Source organism: Conger conger, chromosome 15 (assembly GCF_963514075.1).
Source record: "Conger conger chromosome 15, fConCon1.1, whole genome shotgun sequence".
Classification (NCBI taxonomy): domain Eukaryota; kingdom Metazoa; phylum Chordata; class Actinopteri; order Anguilliformes; family Congridae; genus Conger; species Conger conger.
The window spans coordinates 17,845,909-17,872,811 of NC_083774.1; the positions used below are offsets into that span (position 1 = coordinate 17,845,909).

At 41.8% G+C, this 26,903-nt stretch overlaps 2 protein-coding genes across 2 annotated transcripts; one reads left to right on the forward strand and one right to left on the reverse strand.

The window, feature by feature from the left end:
• Positions 1 to 247: 247 nt before the first annotated feature.
• LOC133111003 (fibrous sheath CABYR-binding protein-like) lies at positions 248 to 5,021 on the reverse strand. The gene is made up of 2 exons (XM_061221132.1): positions 4,768 to 5,021; positions 248 to 1,729 (listed from the first exon to the last, which is right to left on the reverse strand). Exon 2 carries the CDS (start codon positions 1,719 to 1,721, stop codon positions 762 to 764), a length of 960 nt encoding a protein of 319 aa, XP_061077116.1. The 5' UTR covers positions 1,722 to 1,729; positions 4,768 to 5,021; the 3' UTR covers positions 248 to 761.
• A 5,856-nt stretch (positions 5,022 to 10,877) lies between these two features.
• LOC133111002 (cytoplasmic dynein 1 light intermediate chain 2-like) lies at positions 10,878 to 26,595 on the forward strand. The gene is made up of 13 exons (XM_061221131.1): positions 10,878 to 11,000; positions 11,448 to 11,521; positions 11,720 to 11,836; positions 12,431 to 12,661; positions 18,609 to 18,775; positions 20,435 to 20,528; positions 20,719 to 20,854; positions 21,188 to 21,299; positions 21,417 to 21,476; positions 21,728 to 21,769; positions 22,537 to 22,636; positions 23,105 to 23,260; positions 23,776 to 26,595. Exons 1-13 carry the CDS (start codon positions 10,906 to 10,908, stop codon positions 23,883 to 23,885), a joined length of 1,494 nt encoding a protein of 497 aa, XP_061077115.1. The 5' UTR covers positions 10,878 to 10,905; the 3' UTR covers positions 23,886 to 26,595.
• The last annotated feature ends 308 nt before the right edge of the window (positions 26,596 to 26,903 follow it).

Below are 26,903 nucleotides of genomic sequence, written 5' to 3' on the forward strand. Positions count from 1 at the left end.
AACATCACTTTAAGAGTAGCCAGAGATTAAGACTGTAGATTGCTTTTTTGTTGTTTGTTGTGAGTACCATTGAATTCAAACTGATTTCTGCATTTCAGATGGACCCCTAACCTACCTGTTCTGGAAAAGGATGTGTAAAAATGAAAGCACCATATGTAAGGTATAACAATCTTTTTTATTTTCTGAGCAAAGCCGTCAAGTTCAAACGAACAGTACTCACTGCCCGCCCCCCCCCCCCACCCCCCAAAGGTGAAAATTTCAGTTTCCTCATTTTTTTTTTTTTTTTTACATTTTTTTTTTTTTTTACATTTTTTACAGAGTTAAGGGAAGAATATGTCAAAGTCTAAATTAGATTATATACTATTTAATACTAATCCAATAAACCTTTTTTAATATTCAACAGGCTGACACACAAATACAAGACTATTCATTCCATTTGTCATTTTCAATGTTATTATCCTGGATGTGTTCTGCTGTCCAGTTTTTTTGTTTGTGTTTTCAGTAGGCATCTCTCAAACCCATCTGGTCTTCCACACCACACACTGCAAACACTGCCTGCCTCTCTCATAAAGGATATAGGGTTCAAACACTCTTATCAAAGTTCCTTCTCTTTTCATTTCAGTGGTTGTAATTCTTTTTGGTTAACCAGAATTTCCTTGGCCTGAGTTACCATAACAGGCATTTCAACATTTATTTTCAGAAGCCTGTGTTGTTTTCTTAAAATATATGTGTTGTCATGAAATGAATGTTTACATTAGTTTTCACACTAGGTCAACAACCTGATTCACGGCACCACTTACGGCTTCACCCAGCTCACCGATGGCTTCAGGGAGCTCGCAGTCCTTCTTTAATTCACAGTCAGTTTGCTCCACGGGGGGCAGGCCAATTCCGTTGAGGCATTCTTCAGCGAGCTGGTCCACAGCTGGCTGCGGCACTTGTTCCTGAGACTCGCCGCTCTGCTCCAGTGCAGCGGCAGGCCCAGCGCAGGAGTCGGGGATTTCACAGTCTCCGTTCTCCACCGCGGCGTCTTCGCTCGGAGCTCCGCTTCCATCCGCCTCGGTCCCCGCAGCCTCCTCCGCCCCGCTGGCGCTAGTGGAAATCAAGTCTGAAACGGCGGCTGCCGTGGAGGTGACCTCAGCTTCGATTTCTGCCAGTAATCCAGGGGCGGTTTCTGCGGGCGGGTCTGCGTCTTCGGGCGCGGCTGGAGCAGCGGGTTCGGCCTCGGTTTCTGCGGCGGGTTCTGGAGCGGCAGGTTCTGCTTCGGCTGGCTCAGGTTCTGCGGCAGCCTCCGGGGCCGCGGGCTCCTCGGCTGCGGCGGGTTCTTCCTCAGGCGCTGGTTCTGCCGGAGCCTCGGCGGCTGGCTCAGCCTCCGCCACCACGTTTGTAATCTCCGCCGAGGGTACCGGAACATCTGGCAGCGCAGCGCTCACAACCTCTTGGGCGACCTCCTGACTTTCTGCGACAGCCTCCTCTGCCTTCGCTCCCTCGGAGACAGCAGCGATGGCCTCCTTTACCACCCCTACGGCTGCCTCCGCTGTGGCTTCCAGCGTTGAGGAAACCTCTTGCGTTGCTGTGGCGGCTCCCTCCGTGACTTGAGCAGAGACTTTATTGGCAGCTTCAGTTGTCGCCTCCAGAACTCCGCCAACTACGGCCTCCGCCTGGTCGGCTGGGGTGTCGCCGACCTCGTATCCCTTCTTCCTCCTGCTAAACCTTGCTCCCATGGTGTCTCCTACAAGTGGGAATCAAGTCAGAGTTACTTACAGAGATCGAGAGCGTATACTCTCCACAGGCCCACAACCAGAAATAAACATCTCCCCACTACCCTCCACCATGGGCTTCACTGGTCCCACTTAAATGTTGAAGCTCCAATCTTCAAAAGTATACTGCATTTCTCTGCCAAAATGCCTTTCCTTTCTGTAGCGACCACCCACCCCCAAGCTGAAGAGGGATTTAGTTTAGGGTACAGTCTGCCAATGAGGGGGCCGCTTTGTGCCAAGATCTGTGGACGACGACGGCTACTGGACAAATGAGCACTGGATGGAAACTTTTTCTATGCTCAGTTCCTCTGTGAACCACAGAGCAAGAGGCTTGGGAGTTATGTACAGTAAATTGTACAATGGAAACCCCTTTCTACAAGCATCTTTTTTGGACTCAATTAGATACACATCCCCATTTGTACAGTTCCTCTACAATAAATTCAAGGAAGTCACAGAGTGAAGGAGAAGCCAGACTAAACCAAATAAACATGCGCCATTAGCTGTGGTCTCTAAATTGGGTATGCATATAATTCCACTCCCCTTGAAAGTAGCAGCCACTTTTCCTATACAAAGTAGGAGAGAACAAAGACTTCAGGAAAAATGAAAAAAATCTGTACACACTCGCACTATTCTGTAAGTATACTGGAACCAGTCATTGTTATTAAACTAAATGTGTGATTGCATAAGGTATTACGATTGCATTTTGTGTTGGATTTAGATCTGGGGTAGGGTTAATGCTTGGGTAAGGGAAAGAGCTAATGAGATGCATACAGTTCTGGTTCTACATTACCAGCAATAGTACATCATGCTTATTTTGTAACACCATAACATGTACTGCCTGGTAATAACATACCCACCTGAGACCAAAACATTATCCGCTAGAACCCCGCAACAGCAGGCTTGAACATAGTAACACACTTATATAACTATAATTGTGTTCCTGATGTAAATTTAATGGATTCATAAAACCAAGCCCCAAAAGGCAACATGGCATGAAAAGATTTAACTGTTGATACATACTTTAATATATTACTTCTGAAGACAGCGGGGATCACAATGAGGAAAGAAACATATGCTACAATATGCCTAGCCTGCGTCAGAGTCACAGTAAATTCCGTTGATAAAACACGAAGACATGTTGTCGGCTTAACGTTAAAACTGGATGAGCTGACGGAGCTTTGGTGGTCCTGGCTGTTGAATAAGAACAAAACCGGGCAAGACTGGACACTAGGCTAATGCTACACACGTCCAAAGCGTAGGCCTAGCCGAAAAGATGGCACGACTCCAAACGGTTTCGATCATTCAGCCATTGTTCTCTTGCTAATGGATATGACTCCCAACTGTATCATTATTTCAGCTGTAGAAAGGCGTGATTTTTTATGGGAGCTGTCCGTAGTACTGCATTGGGGCAGTCGAGGGGCGATGGTGTGCGGTCCGTGTCCAGTCTGCTAATCAATCGAAATGATGGTAACAGCATGTGCTTTCCTGCGAAGATCCTATTGGAAGCAACTAACAATTGTTCCTGCTGGTCTCAATTTTTCGTTGGGTTCATCCAAAACTATTTGAATTAAAATAATTGCCCGGATTATACATCTCTGGAACTGACTGAATTTCGTCGTCTTAGGCTGAATTGCAATAATTGTATACCCCCTAAAACAACAGCGGCTTTACCAAAAGGGAAGTGGCAAAGGTGGAGCGTTGCATTAGTTATGAAGCCACTACATTTCAATTCAAGTAACGCAACACGAATTGCATAACTTGCAACGTTAACGTCGTCCCCGAAATACATCCTTGCAAAATCAACCTATCAACTCGATACGTGTAAATCCTCAGGCCTTCTTCATAAAGCTGGGGGCGTGGTCGTCCACCTGTTTTCTTTTGAGATATACATTTAAATGTCTGGAAAATGAGGAGGATAGGCTACACCTATAAAAAAAATAAAAACCCTTCACCTGCCTGTTCCTTTAAACACGGCCAAATTAATCGTAAAGTGGTCGCATTGCGCATGTAGAGAAAAAAGCTACCACATTCAGATCAAAATGGGTGCGACGTTTGAATTGCAAGTGAAGTTCCGCTTTTAGGGCAGATTGTAACGTTAAAGCAAGATATATATATATATATATATATACGTTGCAGAAAACATGTTTTTCCACTGGCTGTCTCCAAAGGAAATAGCAGCAATTAATTTAGCAAGGGCTGGAAAAAATATCGACAGGAAAAGCGCAAACACTACGATTCTGTTTCTAACCCTTAAACCAGCCCCTCCCCTCTTTTTGCTCAAGATCACGTAACAACGCACAGCAGATGCCCCACAAGCGAACGGGAATATTTAAATGGTTAAATGTACAGATGCAGAGGAATTAAACCGACGAATCGTCTCCACTTCAGTACAATGAAAAAAAAGTTAGCAAGCTGCATAGTTGATGCTTGCTATTTTTTAAATCTGATTGTTGCTTGATTAAAAAACGATCCAGCTGATTAATTGAAATAGCAAATCTAACAAATCATGATCAACCATGCTCACAAATATGTTCCTCGAGACCGATAAATCTGGTAAAACGAAAAGGTATCTTTGTTTAATATTATCTATCATTCTGCACATTGTTAATGAACCACGCCTTCCCCCAGCTGAAGCTTGTGGCAATGGAACAGAGACTGAAGCGCCTCAGGATGAAGGAAATTCTTTTTTAGCTTTACATATGACAAGTTGTTTCTAATTAGTGAATTATAGCTTTCAACATCAAACCCAAAATAAAACTATTCTTCAGAACCATAATATATACTGCAGTGCATTAGGTGATTGCAAATTGCTCCGTCTTTGTATATCTGGCCATCGCGTAAAAAGTGCACATGCAGGGAAAGAACAAAGGATAGCTGGTCTGACCGCTTAACATTTACTTACCCGTGTTAGCCTAACTCACATTAACAGCACACACACAAAGCCTTATTCAAAATATGCATTCAAATAAATGTAGCCAAAATAAAAGCTCAGCTTGGAAAATACACCTACCTGGTTATCTGCGGAGAAGAAACCTTGAATCCTCAACGGTAGTGAGAGTCGGAGGTATGCTCTACTCCCCTGCAAGGTTGAGCACGAACTGAGTGAGTAGAAAGCTAGCGAATGACAGCTGCACTCAGTCCTGCTTACTCCCTGAGGAACAATCTAGGACTGTGCGTTTTTTTTTTTTTTTTTTAGAAGTACCCCTCCTCTTATATTTACAGTTTGCAAGACATCTGTCGCTATCACAATATATCCTGCCCACTCTCCCCTCCCTTTCCATCTACCCCGGTACATCATTTGATATCAAAATGTAATTGTTCGTTTAGGGAATAATACACATTCTCATTTGAACTTTCTTTACGGTTTGATTGCAACCGTACTCTTCCAACTGAAAAGTTGACAAAGTCGTTAACGTTTTCATGTGATACGTTGGTTGATAACACAACTCTCCAACACCGTTGAGGAGAAACTATTTGACTGGACCATAAAAAATATTCGAACTTCAAATTCACTGCAAGGGGAAGTTACATAATCCACCCTTCCCCCCTTAAATTATAGCTCCGCCATTCTTCAAAGCACTGTACATTGCCATAAATGTGATATAGGTTTTATTGTTTCATGATGGTACCACAACTTCCACCTTAATGAAACATAACTGCCATTAAGCTCCATGGTCAAAGTGCTTGATTTCCACAAGAGCCATGCTCCTTCCTGTTCTTAGTAGACAGCTAGTGGTCATCCTAACAACCAAACTTATTACACCCTCCCCCTCCTGCTCATACTCCAAGACATACAGTAGTGTGCACATTTTAAAGCAAGGTTACTTTTTATTTTAATTCTTCATAGTTTGAAAATAATAAAAAAGGAAAAAGACCCTGTGAAAATGTTTGGGAACCCTGTCAGTTACTTTGTAACTTTGCTCTTCAGGCAACTATAACAGCTTGTAAATGCTTCCTGCAGCCAGCCAGTCTTTCAATTCTTGCTTTTCCCCCATTCTGCCTGGCAGAATACCTCTAGCTCAGAAATATGCTTCAGCCTCCTTGCACATATGGCATGTTTTAGATCTCTCCAGATATTTTCAATAATATGTCTGAGCACTGTGGTGGTCATTCCAAAACCAATGTCCGTCTTTCCTGGAGGTACTTCATGGTTGATTTTGAGGTATGCTTTGGCTCATTCTCTTGCTGGAATACCCAACCTCTCTTCAAGTTCAATGTCTGGACTGACCTTTGAACATTAGCCTCTAGAATTTTTTGATATTTGCTGGAATCCATTCATCCTTCCACTTCCTTCCACTCGCACAATATGTCTTGGAAATAGGTTGTTTGAAACATTGAGAGAGTTTTTGTAGCCTTCTCCTTCTTGGTGGAAATGAACCATCTTCATTCTGAAATCCTTGGACAACTGTCTAGAGGAACCCATGGTTGTTAACACCAGACAGAACAGCCACTGCAAGCCCTAACAAGTAAATCACCTGGGTCTGGGCCTTAGTAATCATCACCAAAGAATAATCCATAAGGGTTCCCAAACTTTTTCACAGGGTCCCTTTCCTTTTTCGTCATTTAACAGTAAAAAATGAACATAAAATCAATCTTTCTTTAAAGATGTCACGTCTCAATTATTGTTGGTATGGACCATCTGTGTAAGTATTTCAAGATTTATATGAACAAGCTTAAATGAAGATGTATTAGATTATTTCTGGCTACAGGCTGACTTTTCGTAATTACATGCTATTATGGGTTGCTCACTGTACCTTTTGTAGGAATATATATCTATGCTAAAGGTAAAAAAGCAACATTAGTGATGTATTCTTTTACTTTGAGGTGAGTACCCCCTAGTGTCAATGGAATGTAGTTACAATCTCTTCAGACTGCAACCTGCATAACGCAAGTTTACAATCGCTGTGTTTTCAATGATGCCTAAAAGAACGTAACAGAAAGCATCCATAATTCCACATATGAAAACAGATTCTGCAACAGATTCTGTTTTAAAATGAAAACCTCCCACATGGAAACTCTAAAAGGCCTTTTAACAAATTGCACCTTGGTTAAATGAGACCTACTGTCTGATACTGCCAGAAACAGAAATGGAGAGTGAACTGATCCTCTCTAATCTTACACAGCTGAAAGGAACATATGATAGCCAAAACATGACCATGCTAATCAGAGGTGGATCTCCAATGGAACTCTTTACTCTTATCCACTTAGATGGTCACATCACATGTACTGTATGCCAGTGAGCAGGGCAACAGTTGAAAGCTACACCTTGAAGAATCTGAGAAATGCCCAACTGTGCTAATTTCCCTTAAACATGAAGTAGTATGCAACTGAATAGGGCTGTAGATTTCCAGTATGCAACCACGAGCAGAAAGCCTGTTCTGCATTTGGCTCAGTGTATGCTTTACATTTGGCATTTGACCTCCTCGTGCTTCAGGGGAGCAGGCAACGATGTCTTTTTCCCTTTCTGCACTCACATTTGTAATTGTTTGGCTTTTCACTTCCAGCGGAGTTCCACAGGCACAGGCCGAGTGCTGGCCGGTTAAGTTTCATGCTTGTTTGTGTGACTCAGAGTTTCGGCATGCTAAAACTCCCCAGAGCACCCCTGCCATCCATCTTAAGTCTGTAGCCATAGCAACCCAAGGCCATATGGAGGAGCTTTGGGGAATTGTTGTATGAGGGGTGGAGGGGCGGGTACCTCAGCTGTCTTCCCCCACCCCACCCCCCTTTCCCCCAAACTCTTAGGGGCAGGTGTGGCAAAGTGTCTGTCAGTAATCCCAACACTAATTATGATCTCTATTCAAACAAAAGTGGCATTTCTTCTCTTGTCCATTGTTTGTCCATTGTCTATTTTTTCCCCCTTTTCTGGCATGATAAAAATGTGTAACAGTGTCTATCCAGCTTTAATAATGATACACGTATTGAAGTATTTGCAGAGATTTTTTTTTTTTTCAACCTTTAAAAATTTCTGGCATATAAATGTGAACAAGTACAGGTATATCAAACATTAGTCGCATTGATAATCATAGACTCCATCTGTACTGTATTGACTCTGAGTAACAGAAAAACTTACTGTGCATTCAATAACTTTATTACGCTGATGGTTACATTTCACTCTGCTCATTTGTGAGAAATAGTGATTAACAATAGCATGGTTACAACAGTAATCAATCACAATTTTGACAGAATGACCATACATGAACATAAAGGACATCCAAGGCCGCTCTGAATGTAATTCTTTAGCACATGCTTTCGTGTATATGCAACAGTGTTGAAAGCAAGAACATGTTTGGACTTTTCATAACACAATAGTTACCAAAAATACCAAAAAAGGCCCTTCAGTAGATAAAAAAGATATGAAAGGACATGGAAGAAATAAATATTTAATTAAAACAGACACTTTGTAAACTTTGAATGAAGGGACTACATAAATACATTCAACTTGGCATGAGGGCATTTGAACAGTAAATCAACAATTTAATTAATAATCAATTTGAAACTTTTATATTTACGAATTAATACACCTTTGACAGGTGATGTGGTATGAAGGAAGAAACTGGGCAGTGTTTGCACAAGGAGGAATTGGCTGTATGGTTTCATAGGAATACCAAAAATGTTGGCAATGTTTTCATTGAATGGCCTTAAAATTATTTATGGGATTCCAAAGCATCATTGTTTACTTTTTCATCAACTGCTCTGTTTTGACAGTTGCAATGTTGAGATCTATATTGGTCAGCAAGACAGATTTAAAACACATTCCAAAGTCTATCCATTTCTACAATTATATGGACACATCTACATTTTATGCATAAACAGAAGACCTTACATTAAGGCATTTATAAAAAATGTTTTACCCCCACTCATGGGCACGTTGCTGAGGGAAATCAAAACCAGCCTTTTATAATGAATGCAATTAACCTTAAGGAGTGGAAGGAAACAAGGACACAACTCTAACTCATGTGAAAGTCACATAATCAAACCTATGTTTTAGTGGTTCACATGCAAGACAGAGTGGAGGCGGCCTATCTTTAGCTCTTAACCAGGCAAGGAGTGCCATACGTGTGGTCCGCCACACTTATCACCAACAAGAAAAGTTAACTACTTCAGCCTGCAGCAGTTAACATGATCATCCCTCATAATAACAAAAAAAGATTTTACCAATGGGTTCGAGGTAAACAAATCTAAATGTAAAATATCAAAGCAAATACATGTCTTGTAGCATTTCAAAATATAATGACATCACATTGCAGACACACTTCTGTGTACTACTCCATAACCAGAACCTTTACTGGGTGCTGCATAAAGGTGTGAAATCCTAGGTTCTGAACCACATGGTGTTTATTTTGGGAAGGTTGAAATCCCCTCTTCAAGAGATTAAAATATTTCTTGAGATCTTCATTTTATAGCATGCAAATAGTTACATATCTTGATAATTCTCTTTCTCTGTCTCTATTTTTTCTCAACCATAGCACCCTGCTGCTGAAATAAACTGTGAATATTTTATGACAGTCATGTTTCTTATAGGGCCCTTCTCCTCACATTTCTGTCTTTGCATTCTTCAATGGCATAATATAAGAGGTGTGGCCAAAACATTTTTTGGTAAATTGTTGGTATTTATATAGCGCCTTTATCCAAAGCACTGTACATTCACCCATTCATACACAAACTTATACGCCAACGGCAACGAACGGCTGGTTGCTGCCATGCAAGGCACCAACCAGCTCATCAGGAGCAATTTGGGGTTAGGTGTCTTGCTTAGGGACACTTCAACACACCCAGGATGGGATCGAACCAGCAAGCCTCCGACTGCCAGATGACTGCTCTTACCTCCTGAGCCAATTTTGCCCCACACAAAACAGAATGCTGATTACGAGACTCAGCAGCCTCAGACTAATGAATTACATTATAGAGTTGCGCAACATCTAAACACCATATAGCCAACAGTAAGCCCATTTGCTGTTATTTTAACTTTTTTTTTCTTGTTGTTACTGTTGGGTTTCTAACTCTTGTGAAGTGCACTCTGTAAGATTATAAATCTGGAGCTAACATCAAGTTCTTTGCTAAACTGTGAAAGAATCACACAGAGACCTTTGTCATGCTGAAAGAAACGTACGGGGAGCAGACAATGTCCAGTGCCGTGTCTTTGAGTGGCACAAGCAGTTCAGTGTGGGGAGGGACAACGTGGCGGATGAACCAAAATCTGGACGACCCTGAACAACAAGATCTGGTGCCAAAATCCTGAGGGCCAATGAACTAGTGCGGTTAGATCACAGATTGACAATCAGAATGATTGCTGAGGAATTGGGTTTAAATAAAAAGCCTATGAGGATATCTTGGTGGACAATTTGGGCATGTGGAAGTTGTGTGCAAAGATGGTGCCCAAGTTGCTCTCCAAGGACCATAAGACCCACCCCTCGGTGAACTGCTTGTGCCAATCAAAGACACGTGCATGGGACATTGTCTGCTCCCCGTACACTCCTTCCTGCATGGAAAGGATCTCTGCAAGATTTTTCCCCAGTTTAGCAAACTTGATATCAGTCCTTTGCTCCAGATTCACTGTCGTTTGAAGCTACTGAGTTGCATAATCAGCAGCCTCTGTCTCATTTATTTTTTGACACACCTCATATGCTGAAAATAGTACATTTCATTAAAGGTTCACAATTGTTCATGATTCATTATTGCAATAATATTAATATTCCTTTTTATTAATATACATATTTCATGAGATAACTACTGGTACGCTTTTGCATTGGAAACAGGGCGGCTATCATCCCTAATATTTTTCTATAATGCAATATTTAATTGTAACGCTAGGTGTCCTTTGTGTTCCAAAGTCAGGGTTGCTCCCTCCATGTGGCTTGGCTCACTGCGCGTACAGTGGTCGGCCCATGCATTGCACATGCATAATGACATCATTCTTCGAAAAACGGCGCGCTTCAGCTGCCTGTTTAATTGCCTGACAATATAGTATATTTTTAATTTCACCGTAGTATAATCTTGATGCATTTTAAAGGCATGATAAATAAGCACCAAAAATATCGATCATATTCCACATGCTCGTAACTGGAGGGAGGGGACTAGTGCAGATGTAAATTACGCTAGGGTCCTCAAACTCCCAAGTGATGCCTCTTTTTGTGGCTGCAGAAACAAGATGGCTCCCGTGCTGGAGAAGAGGCTGTTGGGCGCAGCCGGGGCTGGTGACACCCTGGAAAACGGCAACGAAGACGAAGAAGGACAGAACTTATGGCAAGTCCAAGAAATCACCTCAGGATTTCCCCGTATTAATTCCAAGACTTATTTTGGTTGTTTAAATATTCCTGATTTGTCACTCTCTTATGCATCTTAACTACCGACCGGGACATCTTCAAAATACCGCTATCGCTCGCTACTGGTTAGCAGACAAAGCGCTTCCACCGGTTGCTCAGTGATTTGTTATGCAGCTAACTGCATAGCTACAACACATAAAGTTTCAAACACGTTTTGATAATGGGCTGATGTATCTGGAGATTGAGATACGGGGTCTGAAAATGAGCCGGTTATTTTCTTTCAGTCTTATTTAAGCTCGCTCCCCAGTTCATAATTCAATCTTGCCGTTGTAGATGGATATTGAGCTAGCTAGCTAAATTATAGTTATCCAACTGTGTAACTAGGCCTACCATTGCCATGGTTACATTTTTCTATTGAATTTTTCAGGTCATCAATTCTCAGCGAAGTGTCAACCCGGTCCAGTTCCAAATTACCTTCTGGAAAAAATATTTTGGTTTTGGGTAAGTCAAACTGATAGTGTAAGATTGCTTTTCAATTAAGATAATTACCAATTTGTTTAAATGTTCCTTTACTTGTGTATATTTATACAGATATCTAACTTCTTTCTTTTAGCGTTATGCTAAAGCGTGACAAAGTGTCTTTAAAAATGTCAAGCCTTTTATTGAAAAAGTACTATCTGTTGTATTCTGATCCGTCAGGAGAGGATGGATCAGGAAAGACCACACTTATGGCAAAACTTCAAGGAGCTGAGCATAACAAGAAGGGTAGAGGGCTGGAATATCTGTACTTGAGTGTCCATGATGAAGACAGAGATGGTAAGCTAAGGCTTTTGCTTGTCTCATTTAAAGCATGCGTCAGCTTAAGAAGAAAAAAAAAGCAACAGTGTGACTTAAGTAATATTTTGTTCAGGGTTTCCGAAAACAGTAAAACAGTTAATGGCCTCAAAGGATAAGCGGTGGCCATGTCATTTAGTATAGCCTAGACCTGATCTTGTTAAAACATGACAACACAATGCCAATTTGTTTAAACGGCACACATTTATTGAATGCTTCAGCATAAGGTTATGGAGGTTGAGTCTGAGGTTTTATTTGTTTTTATCTGTTTGCCGAGGTACTTGTGAATTCAGGCACAGCAGCTCCACTGTTAATGCCTGGGGGAAAGATCATGGGTTTATGGCAATTATTTTGTTAAAAAGAAAAAAAGTTAAATATTTTCTACATCGTATTGAACTGGCATGTATTCAGAGACTGTTTTACTTTGGTGGGTATTGACTGGAGTAGTGAAGTTCCAGATTGGCTTTATTGCGCTAGTGGGGATTTACATCACCAGGCCACAGCTGTTGCCTGTACATTGAGCTGCCGACCAAAGTTTGTTTGCATGTGTAAGGAAACTGTGTACTCTCCTCCCAGACCTGACGCGCTGCAACGTGTGGATCTTGGATGGAGACCTGTACCACAAAGGACTGCTGAAATTTGCCGTCACAGCGGACACGGTGCGGGACACGCTTGCTGTGTTAGTTGTGGACATGTCCCGGCCGTGGTCCATCGTGGAGTCCTTGCAGAAGTGGGCCAGAGTCCTGCGAGACCACATTGACAGGCTGAGGATTCCACCTGAGGAAATGAGGGAGATGGAGCAGACAAGTGAGTTCAGTCTGGAATAATATCATGCCAACCCAAAGAATCCATCTTTACATGAAACCCACCCTCACCTTCCTGGGATAAGGTCATATTTGACTGATGACATATCCAAGGTTCAAACCTATGACTTTGGACTCGGCCTGTATTGTCTGGTCCTCTCATCAGTTTTCTTTTTCTTTTTGATTCCTTGGGTCCTTGGATATAGGTCACCAGATGGATAGTTGCTGACCTCGTGGTTGAATATTCCTATGAATTAATACAATATATAATTAACAAGATATATTAATTATGTTCAGTCCCCTTCCGAATAGACATCTTTGAAAATGGTTTTGTCTGCCTAAGGTTTCCCTGTATAGGTTTATGTTATGCATGTCTACATGGTCAAATCCATGATACTATGCAGGCCTTTATGCAGCCCTTTGTTTACATAAACGTCTATGCTCCCATTCTCAACCCCACCCACTGACTCCCAAGATCATTCTGGCCATTGCAGACAAATTTACCGTGTGATGGCAATGGGCATATTAAGTGTGCTCTAATATGATTTGTAAAACATCTGCTTTATCTTTGTTGTACAGGTAGCAGTTGAAATTGTACTTACCTCTAGGGTCTTTCAGCGAACTTATCCCTGGTTATGGGTATGCACTTTGTTGTACGTCGCTCTGGATAAGAGCGTCTGCCAAATGCCAATAATGTAATGTAATGTAATGCTTTACTCGTCGATTTCCACACAAGTCATTTAGCTAGCTTTTTAACTGACTTTACTCGTGTTTGCATTTAGCTAAATGTTGTTAGTGGTGTTAGTTGTTAGTGGTTGCCTCTAGCCTGCCTGGAATGAAGCACAATTCTGTAACAAGCACACATACTCTCAAACGCATGACTTCATTGTGCTTTTATTTTTATCAGGCATCTGAAGTCTTCTGAAATTCTGGGAGGCTAGGCATGAGCTCACTGCCCAGGAGCTGGTAAAATCTCCTGAAAATATAAGCAGTAGTGCTGTGCAGTGGGACCTAGCTATCTTGGCCTGCCAGCTGACGTGTGAACGTAAACTGAATTTAGTAGGCTAGCTAATAACGGCAGCTACATACTATAATGTTACCAAATGCAAGCCAGCCACTTGCTTACCACCAAGGCTAATCTCTCGCAAACCCAGCTCACCACTGTAGTAGCCAAGCCATACACGTCTCCTCTTGTCCTCCTTCTGTCGGATCATAGAGTGTATGTGTTCAGTATATTAGACACATGTTTTGCAGATACAGGAGAAAAATATTAAAGGTCCACGCCTTGAAGCAGCCCGAGGAATTTTAGCATACAAGTAGACAAGCAAGATGTTGGACAGAAGTGAACACAGACACAGGTTGTCGGTGTATCATAGTAATGACTGAGCATGTTTGTTTTCTAATATTTTGAAGGTGATAATACTGCAATAGTATGCCTTTAATGTTTTTTTGTAAACTAGCCAAGATGTTCTTTTGGGATCCATTGTCTTCATTATGTTGGTCTCGCACTTGACTTGTCAGGGGTAACCGCGGCTGTTTGAGATCTTGGTGAACTACTGATGGTTATGTAACAGATTTTTTGAAAATGTAAAAAAAAACCCAGTGTAGTGACTGGGTGCAGTGCTGTCGGTGTCTTTCGGCTGAGACCATAACCTGAAGATCCTGGCTTACTTCTGGGATCTTTTAAAAGCTCCCAGGGCACTTTTAGATAAGGAAGGGATCATCCTGGAATACTATTCAAATTCTCACAGGAAGCTGGCTCTGCTCCACATCTGGCCACATAAATCATATTGCGCAATACTATAGGTTATGTAATCACTTGTGTGTACTACTTACTTTGATTCCCCAGGTTGTCACAAGAAATAAGAATTTAATTGTCAATTTACCTTCCTAGTCATATAAAAATGTTTTTAAAAAAAATGTTAAAAAAGACAATTTTTCATTGGCCTTTTTCATTTGGACTGTGATCCACAGTGGTATGCAGTTTGAGGCACCTTCAAGCCATCATCAGCTGTGCAGTGTCCAGAAACTGAGAATAGTGTAGATGAGTGCAGTCCGACTCAGTCTCTTGCGGTAAATGCCTTATTGTTCCTCGGATTAATATGGAAAATAACTGCATGTTTTATGAACTGGGCGTTTGTGCTCTGAATTTGAGTGCTTGTAAAATATCAGCCTGCGGACATTTTGTGCAAAAGGGAGTCTGAAAGTATTGCTTACAGAAGCCCTGAATTTGTTCCTCTAGGGAAATATGGGTTGGAACGACGAAGATAGCCTACCAAATCACAACAGATGGTTTTATTTTAACAATGAAAAATCAAAGGCTGTTTGAGTATACGTTGTGTAACTAGTTCTAGTTTCACACCAGAATAAGTTGGCTTGGTGGACTTGGGCATTATTGTTCTTAAGCTGAATCGGTTGCTGGGTGCCGTGGAGTGGTATATGGTTTGCAGAAGTAGTGACTCACGAATGTTATTTGGCAAAGTAGTCAGGGCAGCATAGGTCAGGTGATGTAGGGCTTTGGCTTTTAATGAGATCTGGAGGCCTGTTTGAAACCCCGGAACGGGTGATTTAGTCTAATCCATTACTCCATCAAAAAGCACTGTAGCCGCTTTATGAAAATTGACGGGAAAGTGTCACGACTATCATGAGGCATCAGGGAATACACAGCCACTGGTCTTTCTGGCTCATGTTGATGAAAACGCACCCATTGAAACGCAGCCGCCGAATTCGATAATGAGCACTGCTGCTAATCTTATTGAAAGGCTCTAAACAGTGGCTTGCGGTTCACATCTGGCTGGGAAGGCAGGGGTCTGGCGGTGATGTCACTCTGCATGCGGGAATGATGAGACCGAGGCCGGTGCCCAGTCGTTGTTGCAGGCCGTTGCATCATGGTCTTTCTGCGGAGACGCGGGAGGTGGAGTTATGCAGTGGGCAGGGTTTTCTCATGCTGCTGAAATGTGGCCTCTTGAGACTCCCGGGAGGCAGGCCTGGAGCTCTTACTGGACAAATGTGAACTGAGCGAATTTATTTGCTTACATTTACATGCTAGGCATTTAGCCGATGGTCTTATCCTGACTGGCTTGCATAGCTCGCATTCTTTTACAGTCCATTTATATAACTACGTGTATAAGCAAATCCGGTTAAGTGCTTGTAATGGTCTTGCCCTTATCTATAGCTAGGTTTTCACCTGTATGTTACTGTGTTCTGTTTTTCTTTCAAGGGAGATGCATATTTGAAAATGCTGCACTAAAGAATAAGTAGATTAAGAGGATCATGTCAAAAAATGTAAGCTTAGTTATTCACCCAATATAAGAACATCCACCATGGGGAATTAATCGTATGGAGTATGGTGGAGGCTAGAAGATTATTGGCTCCTTTAGTTATCCCTTATCTGCCTGTGGCCGTAAAATAATTTGGGACCTGTTGGCAAATAACATAAGTTTACTGTTAGATTTAACACAATCAAGCATTAATTCAAGAAGAGCATACTTAGAATTACAATGGTAACTGCATGTTGGGACCTTGAGCAACTATATAAAATTGGTGCACTGTTAATGGATCCATTTTGTTTATCAGATTCATAATTATGCACATTCTCTCTCCGTTGAAAAATATCACTAGTTCTTGGGATTTTATGGCATGTTTGATCCTTTGCCTACTTTCTTGTTTGCGTCTTTTTTGTTTTTAACCTTTGAACTAAAGGATCGTCTGCCCCCGGTTGCTTCAGCCAGTGTAGATTAGTGTAGCTCAGCATTTCCTATCCATGTACGTGCCCACACAGTATACAATGCACAGATATCCCCAGAGGAAGGGCTGGGGCAGCCCCCTTCCTCCCCATATATTTTTACTATTCTCCAGATTTCTGAGGAAGTTCAACAATGACAAGTGGGAACAATGACAGTGCCATGTGGAAACCCTGTATTAATAAGTCATGTTGTCTTATCCAGTAAAATTGTCAGACAAAATTCCCCACCAGGCTTTGGCCCGTTTGGGATGTGCTGTGTTAATCTACTGGGTAGACTGATTAACTGTACCATGCTCTATTTCAGGGTTAGCCTAGTAGTGCTAGTAGATGAGATAGATGAGATGGCCGCCTTAGTTGTGGGAACCTTGTGCCAACCTTAACCTCTGTTGTTAACCAGCCTCATGCTAATTTTGCGACCCGTTCCATCATAATCTTAAATCGCAACGGCCAATTTCACATAAATCCATTTTTATGTAAATTGTTTTTTTTTTTTTTTGGCTTTCATCTTCATTTTGTAGAGCAATATCTTGGCTTTCATAATCTGCATGTCTTCTCAGTAAAAATATAGTTTTTTAGCTTTTTAATGTGAAAGTAGTGAAAGTAACACCATAGCAGTTGTGAATTGTTTTGAGGCTTTCCAGCTTGTTGCCGTTTGCCAGTCACAAACGACACAAATCAGCTGTGTTCATGGCTACATGTTAATGTATTTGCTTTCATGGTCTGTATGTCTTAATGTCAAGTCTCAAGAGTAAATGTTCAGAGTAAAAATATATAGTTTTAAAGGGTTTAGAGATAAGATGATGTTCTAGCCCCGGAGTTTCGTTAGCCCTGTGTCTGTAGTGTCCCGACCCAAACTTTGAAATGATATGTTTTGGTGGCACTGAAAATGCAAGATACAACTCCCTTCTCTGGAGTAGAGAGAGAACTTTGGTATCGTTAGAAAGCTTACATTCTCCTCTTTCGAGTAGTTTCAGGGTCAGTGCGACTGATTTTGATAGAGCAGGTCACGGTTCAGGAGGATACTATAAAATCTCTTCTTCCCTCAAAACCATCTGAAGAGGAATACACAGACAATAGCTATGCCATGTCCCCTGTTTTTATTGGAAATGCAGAACCAGTCCAATTTAATCACTGTGAATGGAATGAGTCAGGAGGGCTGACAGCTCCACTCCCATCACCTCAGGCCTTCTGTGGGCCTGACCGTTTGCCTGTGCACCCGCTATAATTGGTCAATTAATCAGGCGTGTACTCTCTTGTGATTGGCTAGAAGATGTTGGTGTATGAAAAGTAACTGAAGCTGAATTCATGACTCTGCCTAGGGACATAACTGTGAGACTGCACTGGCAGGAAAGGCATGTTGACATTTTCACTTCTCCTTTTGTCTGATTTAGAGAGGCCCTCTGGTTTTGACAAATGTTTTCCAAGAGCGTTATGATTTAAGTAAGCCAGGCCGTCAGTTTTCAGCTCTGAGATTGCATTACATTACACGTCTCACAAAAGCACCTGGCCTCTTTTGTTTGAAATCTGGAAAAGTGACTATAGTGGCTGTGCAAGTTCTGTGAAAGGATCAGATTAAGCTGATTATGTGTGCATGTTTTTCTTCTCAGGCCACCTGTTGACATTTTCTGAACCTGGACAACATTCTTTGATCTTGAACCACAATCATCAGACATTTTTCAAGAATATCTAAAACAATTCCAGTTGTGTGGTGTTCCATAACATACCCCATTCCTATTAAATTTAAAATGACCTTTTTTGTTGAAATGGTTAACCGTTTACCGTTTCTGATTTGCAGTTGCCATTGAATTTAGGGGACTATTTCCATGCTCTTCCCAGTTGGTGCTGTAATGAGAACTGTAGTACTGTTTGGCTGTCCAGGTTCAACCATAAGGAGGGCTCATTGGCTTGGGGCCACCAAGAGATTGGTTCAGGCCAGTTGATTGACCTGTCATTTTCCCAGTTTGGCCAGTAGCCTAAATAAGTCAATCTTATCTGGGTCAAAGAAAGATCTTGTTATCATCTTGGAAATGGTGATGGAAACATACTGGAAATTGGAAGATTTTTTTTTTTTTTAATGCAAATGTATAATCTCCTGAGTGTGGTTATATTTGTTGGGGCAAGCCGGAACCCTGTCCAGTAGAAAAAGAATCCTTAACGTGGAGGCCTGGCTGTGTATTAATAATGGTTCTCTCTATCTGCTCCCCAGTGGTGAAGAGCTTCCAGGAGTACACCGAGCCAGAGGAGGCGATCCCAGCCTCTCCCCAGAGACGGACAGCAGCCGGCGGGGCAGAGGACGAGGGCGTGCTGCTCCCGCTGGGTGAAAACGTTCTCACGCACAACCTGGGCATTCCTGTGCTAATAGTATGCACAAAGGTGAGTGGGGTCTCCTCCCTCCTCAGCCAGCTGGTCTCTAACTGGGGCTGTATGCTTGTAGTCGACACAGGTTGCGGTAATACCGTGACTCGTGATGGTGATTGTGGGAGCGGCCTGTTAGCGTAGTGGTTAAGATACATGACTGGGACCCGCAAGGTCGGTGATTCGAATCCTGGTGTAGCCACAATAAGATCTGCACGGCCGTTGGGCCCTTGAGCAAGGCCCTTAACCCTGCATTGCTCCAAGGGAGAATTGTCTCCTGCTTAGTCTAGTCAACTTTATGTCGCTCTGGATAAGAGCGTCTGTCAAATGCCATGACTAATGGAATGGGAGGCGTGCTTTAGGTCCGGGGTGACACAGGGAGCGCAGTCTTCCGGAGCCTCTTCTTGCTCGGTGCCTGATCATCCCTGGCCTTGTGCTATGCCCGGGAGGCAGCGCTCAGAAGCCATGAATAGCCCTCATTATGGAGCTGCCCTGAGCCCTTCAAACTGCCGCAGTGCGCTCGTGAAAAACAGCACCGGCGCCCTCACGTGCTTTGTGTGACATGGGCTCAGCGCTTTCTTCTACTGCACGGCGAAGAGTAGTCCTTCCCATGAGTGAAAATGCTTTATATGAGTGAAATGCTTTACCTGCATCAGGAATCCATCTGTGTGCAAATGCTGCATCTCAAGAGCAGCCCCACAGCATAAAGCATTGTATAGTGACCTGGGCTAGCTCCTCAGGATGTAGCTTTCATTCTCAAATAGCACCGCTGTTGTACACTTTACGGGCTTGTTGACCTGACTGTGCAGAATATGCGCTCTGTTAGTCGTTCTAGATAAGAATGGCTGTAAAATGCCTGAAAACGTAAGAGAGAAATGTGCTTCGGTGGCTTTGAAGTGCATTCTCCCTGTAAGCTCTTTTTGTCAGGGGATGTGTTCCCTGCATGTGTGTGATTGTGGAGAAACTGCTTGCTTTTGAATTGGTTCTGCTTTCTCTGAATTGCACATTCACAGGTTGTCTGAGCGGCACTGCTTGTACATTATCAGAATAATGCCGCAGACGTCTGCAGATTGTGTAGTGGTTGTATTATTAGAATACCTTGATGCAAATAAAATAAGCAAAACAGATCAAATAAGCATTAAAGGCTTTACAGCATTGTGTATTCAGTTGGGTGACATGCTATAGCTGTTTAAAAAAATATATATAATAATAATTATAATAATAATAATAATAATAATAATAATGTATATATATTTTTTGTTCCTGGAAGGGTCTGGCCTACCGCTGTTTCATACAGGGTCTAGTCAGATCTGTGCTCTGTGTTGTCAGGTCCCACCTTGTGGTTGTTGTGTTGAAGTGCACTTATGTGTGACTGTCCCGGTGCTATCCAGGTTTAACGGCTCTTTCCTGGAGTAATGGAGCATGTTCAACCTCACACTTCGAATTATTATATTTCTTCACATTTGTGTATGATATTTTCTTAGATTCCTTTCCAAATTGTATCTGTAATGCTGTAGTTTATTAGTCTACCACTGTTATTTATTTATTATTCTATTGAATAACATTATTTTGTCTGTGTGTGTATATGCTATGGATATTTATAAACCTAATAAAGCAAATTTATTTTTTAAAAATGTATTTATTTCTAATGGCGCTTTCCCTTTTCTCTTTTGCCAGTGTGACGCAGTCAGCGCCTTGGAGAAGGAACAGGACTACAAAGAGGAACACTTTGACTTCATCCAGTCCCACATCCGACGCTTTGGCTTACAATGTATCCTTCCGCTCCCTGCGTGTCAGAGGCTGGGACGGAGATATAGGCACAGACATGGTGAGACTGTAATGGGTAAAAAAGAAGACCCATTAAAGCCCTACCATATCTGCTCCTGCATCGACAACCTCAGTGAGGTGCGTAGGTGCACATAGATACCTGTGCCTTCATTTCCCTTAACCCCACCCTACAGATGGAGCTGCCTTAATGTACACCTCTGTGAAAGAGGAGAAAAACCTGGACCTCATGTATAAATACATACTGCACAAAATGTATGGCTTCCAGCTCACCACACCTGCCTTAGTGGTGGAGAAAGATGCTGTTTTCATGTAAGTAGTTGCCTGGCCATCCGTTTTTGGAAATCGGTGTTTGAAATTAGTCCTGCTCTTATCAAATTCACAGCCTATTTGCGGCCTGGGTTCTGTCTGTTTTGGTCCTGAACTCAGTGATCGCAATCGCAAGTATCAACTCTTCATACTCTGCTTTGCACATCTCCTTGTAAGTCGATGTTAACAAATGGTATCCATGGTGTTGTCTTTTAGGTCCGAACATAACCGGTTTCAAGCTTGTGAGATGATGAACCTCATGAGATTTCAGTGTGTGCTCTGCAGATATTAAAATCTGATGGCTTATTGTACGTTTATGAAACCATTCTCCCACAGACCATCTGGTTGGGACAACGAGAAGAAAATCTCAATCTTGCATGAAAACTTCCTAACGGTTAAAGCTGAGGATCCTTTCGAGGACTTTATCATGATGCCTCCTGTAAGAAAGGTGAGGAATGTTGTCGCTATATAAAAGGTATGCATTGCTGCTCTGCTACTTACCGATTCTAAATGTCTTCTACTGTTTTCTCTCTCTGTCTCGGTTTCTTTTGCTCTGTGAATGCAGCTGGTTCATGATAAGGAAGTGAATGCAGAGGACGAGCAGGTCTTCCTCATGAAGCAACAGGTAAGAGATGATTCTTATAAAATCGAAATAAACCAAATACAATTCCCAGCAAACAAACTGTAGGTGGCGAGTTCTTGTTTTCATCCTTATTGGCTTTATTATTTCCGGATTCAGAGCTTTTTTTACACAAGGCTGCCAGGTCCTGCTGGAGCTCTTATGGGTACTTTAGCTTAGCAACATCTTGGTCATATTGGTCATGATTATCTGCTATTGAGTCCTAATGTTTCTCCCTTGAACATATTCTCTCCTAGTCGTTGTTAGCCAAGCAACCGGCCACACCCACTAGAGCCACAGTAAGTATAACTGAGTACACCTTCAAGAAAAACTCAGCTCTTGCTTGTAATAGAGTTTCCAGTCAGGAAAACACACTTGATCCAATTTTTTAGGTCTTTATTTCTGCATAAAGAGCAGGCTTACTGGCAGTCAACACGGTGCATTATTTACTTATCCTGTGTACCATCTCAAGAGAGACTGAGCAAATGTTTGTCAGAACTAAGGACACAACCGCATAACTACTAAAGTAAAACTTCGTCTCCCACCATCCAGCTGCAATACTCTTTTTGCTCAAGGTCTGTTGGAGCCTGTAGTTACAGCCTAGTGGAAGATTCCTGCCTGTCATATATAGGTGTCTTGACTTGCACAGTTACTCAGTCATCTCTTATTGAAGGTAACACGCAATGTTGTATAGGACAGAACACTTCATACTATATAACCTGGGAAGTAAAATTGAATACTTTTATTGATACGAACAGCTACCCTTCAGTATCTTGGAAGAGAATGCATGGCATCAACTTAGTTTTCATCAACTGTTTCAATAATGATATTGGCAACTGTACAATTTGGCCATTAAATACCAGTATGTCACTAAGCAGTACGTAGCATTAATGTAGTTCATTTATGCATTTGCCATAATTATTTTACTAGTGTATGTCTCGTATGCACTATTAATTCCAGTGATTATTAGCACTGAAAGCAGTAGAGCTGTTATCCTTTTTTGTGTATAGTCCTAATAGTCCTGCAGGTATACGGTGCGATTAAGCGCTGTTTGTTTGCGTTCTAGGAGTCTCCTGCCCGAACCTCATCTGGATCTCCTCGACCTTCCAATGTTGCTAGCGTTTCGCCTATGACCGCTGTCAAAAAACCAGACCCCAACTTGAAAGGTAGAGACTCCACTGCTCTTACCTGAGTGTTTAATTAAGAGGGTAGCTGGGAGAATTACAAGGCCATAATATTGTTTCCCATGCTTTGAATTTAACTTCGGGAACTGGGCTCATGTGGCCAGTGTGTCTGACAAAGCACAAAGGCGCCTCCTTGGAACCAGTCAGTTTTTTGCTGTTTATATACTGCCACTCTGTGGTTGCTGTAGGACCAACTCCAAAAAAGAAAGGATTCCTTCATGTCCTAGATTGTTCTTTGTTCTTAAGCTTAGCGTGCCGGCTGTCTGCTGTCCTGCTGAAAGTGGCTTAAATGAAGTGTAACGGCTGCAACCCTTGCCTGGTTACCATATGTCAGTTCACAAAGCAATGTAATGCTTATAGACCGTAGATAAAACGTAGATCTCCTGAACGAACCCACCTGTTATGTTTCTCTATTCCGGAAGCTGAGGCGTCCTTTTATTTGTCTTTCAGGGGCCGCGGCGAATGAGGGCGTCTTGGCCAACTTCTTTAACAGTCTGTTGAGTAAAAAGACAGGGTCCCCAGGGAGCCCTAGTTCTGGAGGAGGAGGAGGAGGAGGTGGAGGAGGAGGAGGAGGTGGAGGGGTACAAGGCTCATCCAAGAAAGCAGGTATGCTCTTTGAGGCCACACTGGTGGCTGGAGGTCCAAACCTCAGGCCTGTGGAGCACGCTAGCCTGGGCTACAAGGCGAGAGCTCCAGTCTGAATTAATGAGTTCGCATAGACCAGCTGGTGAACTATTTTTACTCCATTTCTGGCCCTGCCTGAAGTGGACCCCTAATAATTCAGGGGGCTTATGTTTCCTTGTCTGTTTCTCCTCTCCTTATGAAAGAAATAACAGCTTGTGCTTGTTGTGCTCACAACTTGTCATTGTCTTTACGCAAAATAGGCCCATCCATCTCTGAACAGTGACCGTTGGACACTAACTAGAAATGTATGCACGCATTTTCGGTTTTATGTCTGTGCATGAAAGTATCATTCGTTTGGCTGTACCACCGCTAGCGCTTAAGCATGGAAATTGCATGCTGGATGATAACATCAACAGGGAAGGATCCGGAAGGTCTTTGACACCCCCCCCCCGCAGAAGCTACAGGAAATTACTTTGTTTATTTCTGTTCTTTTTAAGGGCAGAAGCCGGTTTTGACTGACGTCCAAGCAGAGTTGGACCGCATGACTCGCAAATCGGATTCCCCGGTCACGCCCAACAACACATCGTCGACGGAGACCGAGGCGTAAATGCCCCCTACTGCAGCATCTGTGTTAAACGGTTTAAGAAAACAAAAGAAATGCACACACTCTCACTCCCACATATAAGAAAGATATGTGACCAAATTCCCAATGCACGTCTGTCAGTCACAGACCATTGTTCTGTCTGATGTGGAGACTTGCCATCAGGTATATGTTTGTCATGGTTGAGATGAACGTGTGGGGGGGAGGCATGACTTGGTGTTCTGCTGGGCATGCCTGATTATGTAAGGCCTCTACACTTTCTGGAAGGTAGCCAAATCTCCACCTCTCAGCTGGAAGCATTTCCGCCCTTTTCCGACGTCCTATGGACCAGGAAAGTGCTGTGGTTTTTTTTTTTTTTTTTTTTTTTTTTCCTTCTTCTTCTTCAATGGATCCTGTGGAAGGAAAGCAAAAACACAGCTGCTGCAAATGAAATAAACAGCCTGAAACCAATATATTTGGCGAAAACTTAAAGTACTTGCAGAAATATCTAGTGTGTAAAAACGTAGATATATCATGATACTGTTGTATTTATATATAAATCCAGCCTTTTTGTTTTTTTTACATTCTCACTAAAATGCTTTAAATGAAAAGGTGTCTTGCTACTTGACTAATGTTAAACCCCACTGACGTCATGACACTAATGTGACAAGGAAAATAATTGGCTCATTGAACATAAGAATATACTGTAAGACATTGGCAAAAAAAACAGGATTCTGTAAATATAAGTAAAATGCATTATGGACGTCTGGTTGTTCTGTACAGAACGCCTTTATTTTAACAAAATTATGTAAAAATATTTCTTAAATAAGGCATCATCTGGTTTTGTCAAGTTAAGGCTGCATTAAGGCTGCTCCTTTTGGCTACAAGTATGTGAGCTGGTGAGACCTACCTTATCTTCAAGTGCCTGACATGGTGGACTGTTTGTGTAATAGTACAGCTGCTTGTCTGCAGAACAAGAAGTGCACTGTAGTACAAAATGGTAAAACTTTTTTTTTTTTTTTGTTCTGTTATAAAAATAATTTATATTTTAATATTTTGTACTACAATTCTGTAGGTCTTTGCCTATTTGTATGAAGAGATTTTGCTTATTGCTGTGGCCAAGATTAAAATTGTTCAAAATGAGCAATGGGAAGTATGCCTTTTTCAACAGTTGAGTCACTTTAAATGTGTTTGACTGCAAGGGGCTCCCTTAACATTAGAAGAGATGTTCCCCTTTTGAACACACAGTTAATCTCCATTTATCTCATTAGTCGGCAATTAAAAGTTGCTTTTTTTGGTTTATTTTAATAATTGTGTGACTTTCATAGATGAAATATCACCAAAATAACATTAAATTGCTTTTAGCTCTCCATTTTTAATGCAAAAGTGTGCGGCAGTTGATATTAAACATTCCCTCTATCTAAATGATGCACTTGACATGGAACTGTCCCACAGGGGGATAGTGTTTTTATGTGTGGAATGCTGGTTTTGGTTAGGATTTGATTTGCTTTGCTTTTGAGGGCAGATGCAGTGATTCTTCTTTGCTTCATCACCTGTCACTCGATCTCCCATCATCACTCAGAAGTGGTTATTCAGATCTCAGCCTTGCCTAAGTCTACTGCATGTTGGCAAATGTTACTTCAGTTGCATTTTCACTGTACATTTGTGTTGATACTTTTCTTTGGAACTAAAATTGATTAAATTAATGCCGCTTAGGTTTGTTTTGAAAGGGTATATTTAGTGTCAACCTGCAGTGTATTTTGATATTGAACAAACATGTTTTTTTGACACTAATTTATATGTATAGTCTCAATGTGGGGTATACATATCAAATTCCCTTCCTAATTTGCAATATGCATTTTTCTGCAACCGCAGCCACGTTCATGTGCGAACCCCATGCTTTTCACATCGCAGACCGCAGAAAGGTTTACAGTGGAAGGAGAGGAGGTGTGGAAGAGCTTTCATATGCCTCTTTTTTATATTCAGTCCATGGGGTGGCTAGCTAGTGATGAAATGCGGACTTAACCTACCAAACCCTACACAACTCACTGTCCGTCGTGTGTCACTCTATTGAGCGATCAGTCGCAGTCAGCACTCCAGATTCGATCCGGGATGTTTCGTGTGGCGTCCTCGCCAAGTGAGTCACCCTGCTGGCCCTATTCTGCATTTTTAATGATGCCATCATCGATTATCACAATAGAGCAGCCATGTGCTATTAAACTGAGAAAAAAGGAAAACGCTGACTACCTGGTACCAAAGATACAGAATCACTATATTCTGTATAGGATAGCATCCTGTCTGGAAATCTAGACTATGTCTGCGGTGTATAATTCCAGAATGTTTGGTGGTTATTGAAATGGTGGATTTATTCAATCTGGCAGCAGGGACCTTTTTCTTTTAGGGAAACCCACCTGAACATCAGTTGTAAAAAGTGTTTTATGGCAAGGCATAGGCTGTACCAAACATTTGGACCTATAATTTTTGTCACTGCTGGTCATAGCATCTATAAAGTTTCAACCTCAGTATTTGGAACCAATTCATTATCTTAAAAGAAATGGCCTGATAAAACACTCCAGCTGTCTTTTCTGAAGCATATATATACACGTCTGTATACACGCACACACGGATACAAGTAAATCCACAAAATGTATGTGTGTGCTTAAACTGTATTGCTTCAATTGATTCATACTGTATTGGTCATCATTTTAATTTAACATTAAAGCTTTAATTATGAAAATGTTTTTGTTTTGAATATTACCTCTAATTGTTTGGTATCCCACGGTGACTCGACAGAATGAGGTTCACTTTACAGCATGAATATGGAACAATATGGTGTGCACCGTGGCTGATTGGGTACCCTGTTTACTGTAAGGGTTCAGTGCTGGAACCGAGTCCTGCAACATTGTTCAAACCGGAGAGTACTCACATGGAAGAGGTGGACATGCTCACAGGAGTTGAGTAATCAAAGATGAGTTTTGTATGCTCTTTTTTTTGTAGCGTAACTGACAATAAATCCAAGTTTGTTGCAACTTTTTTTTGGTCTCT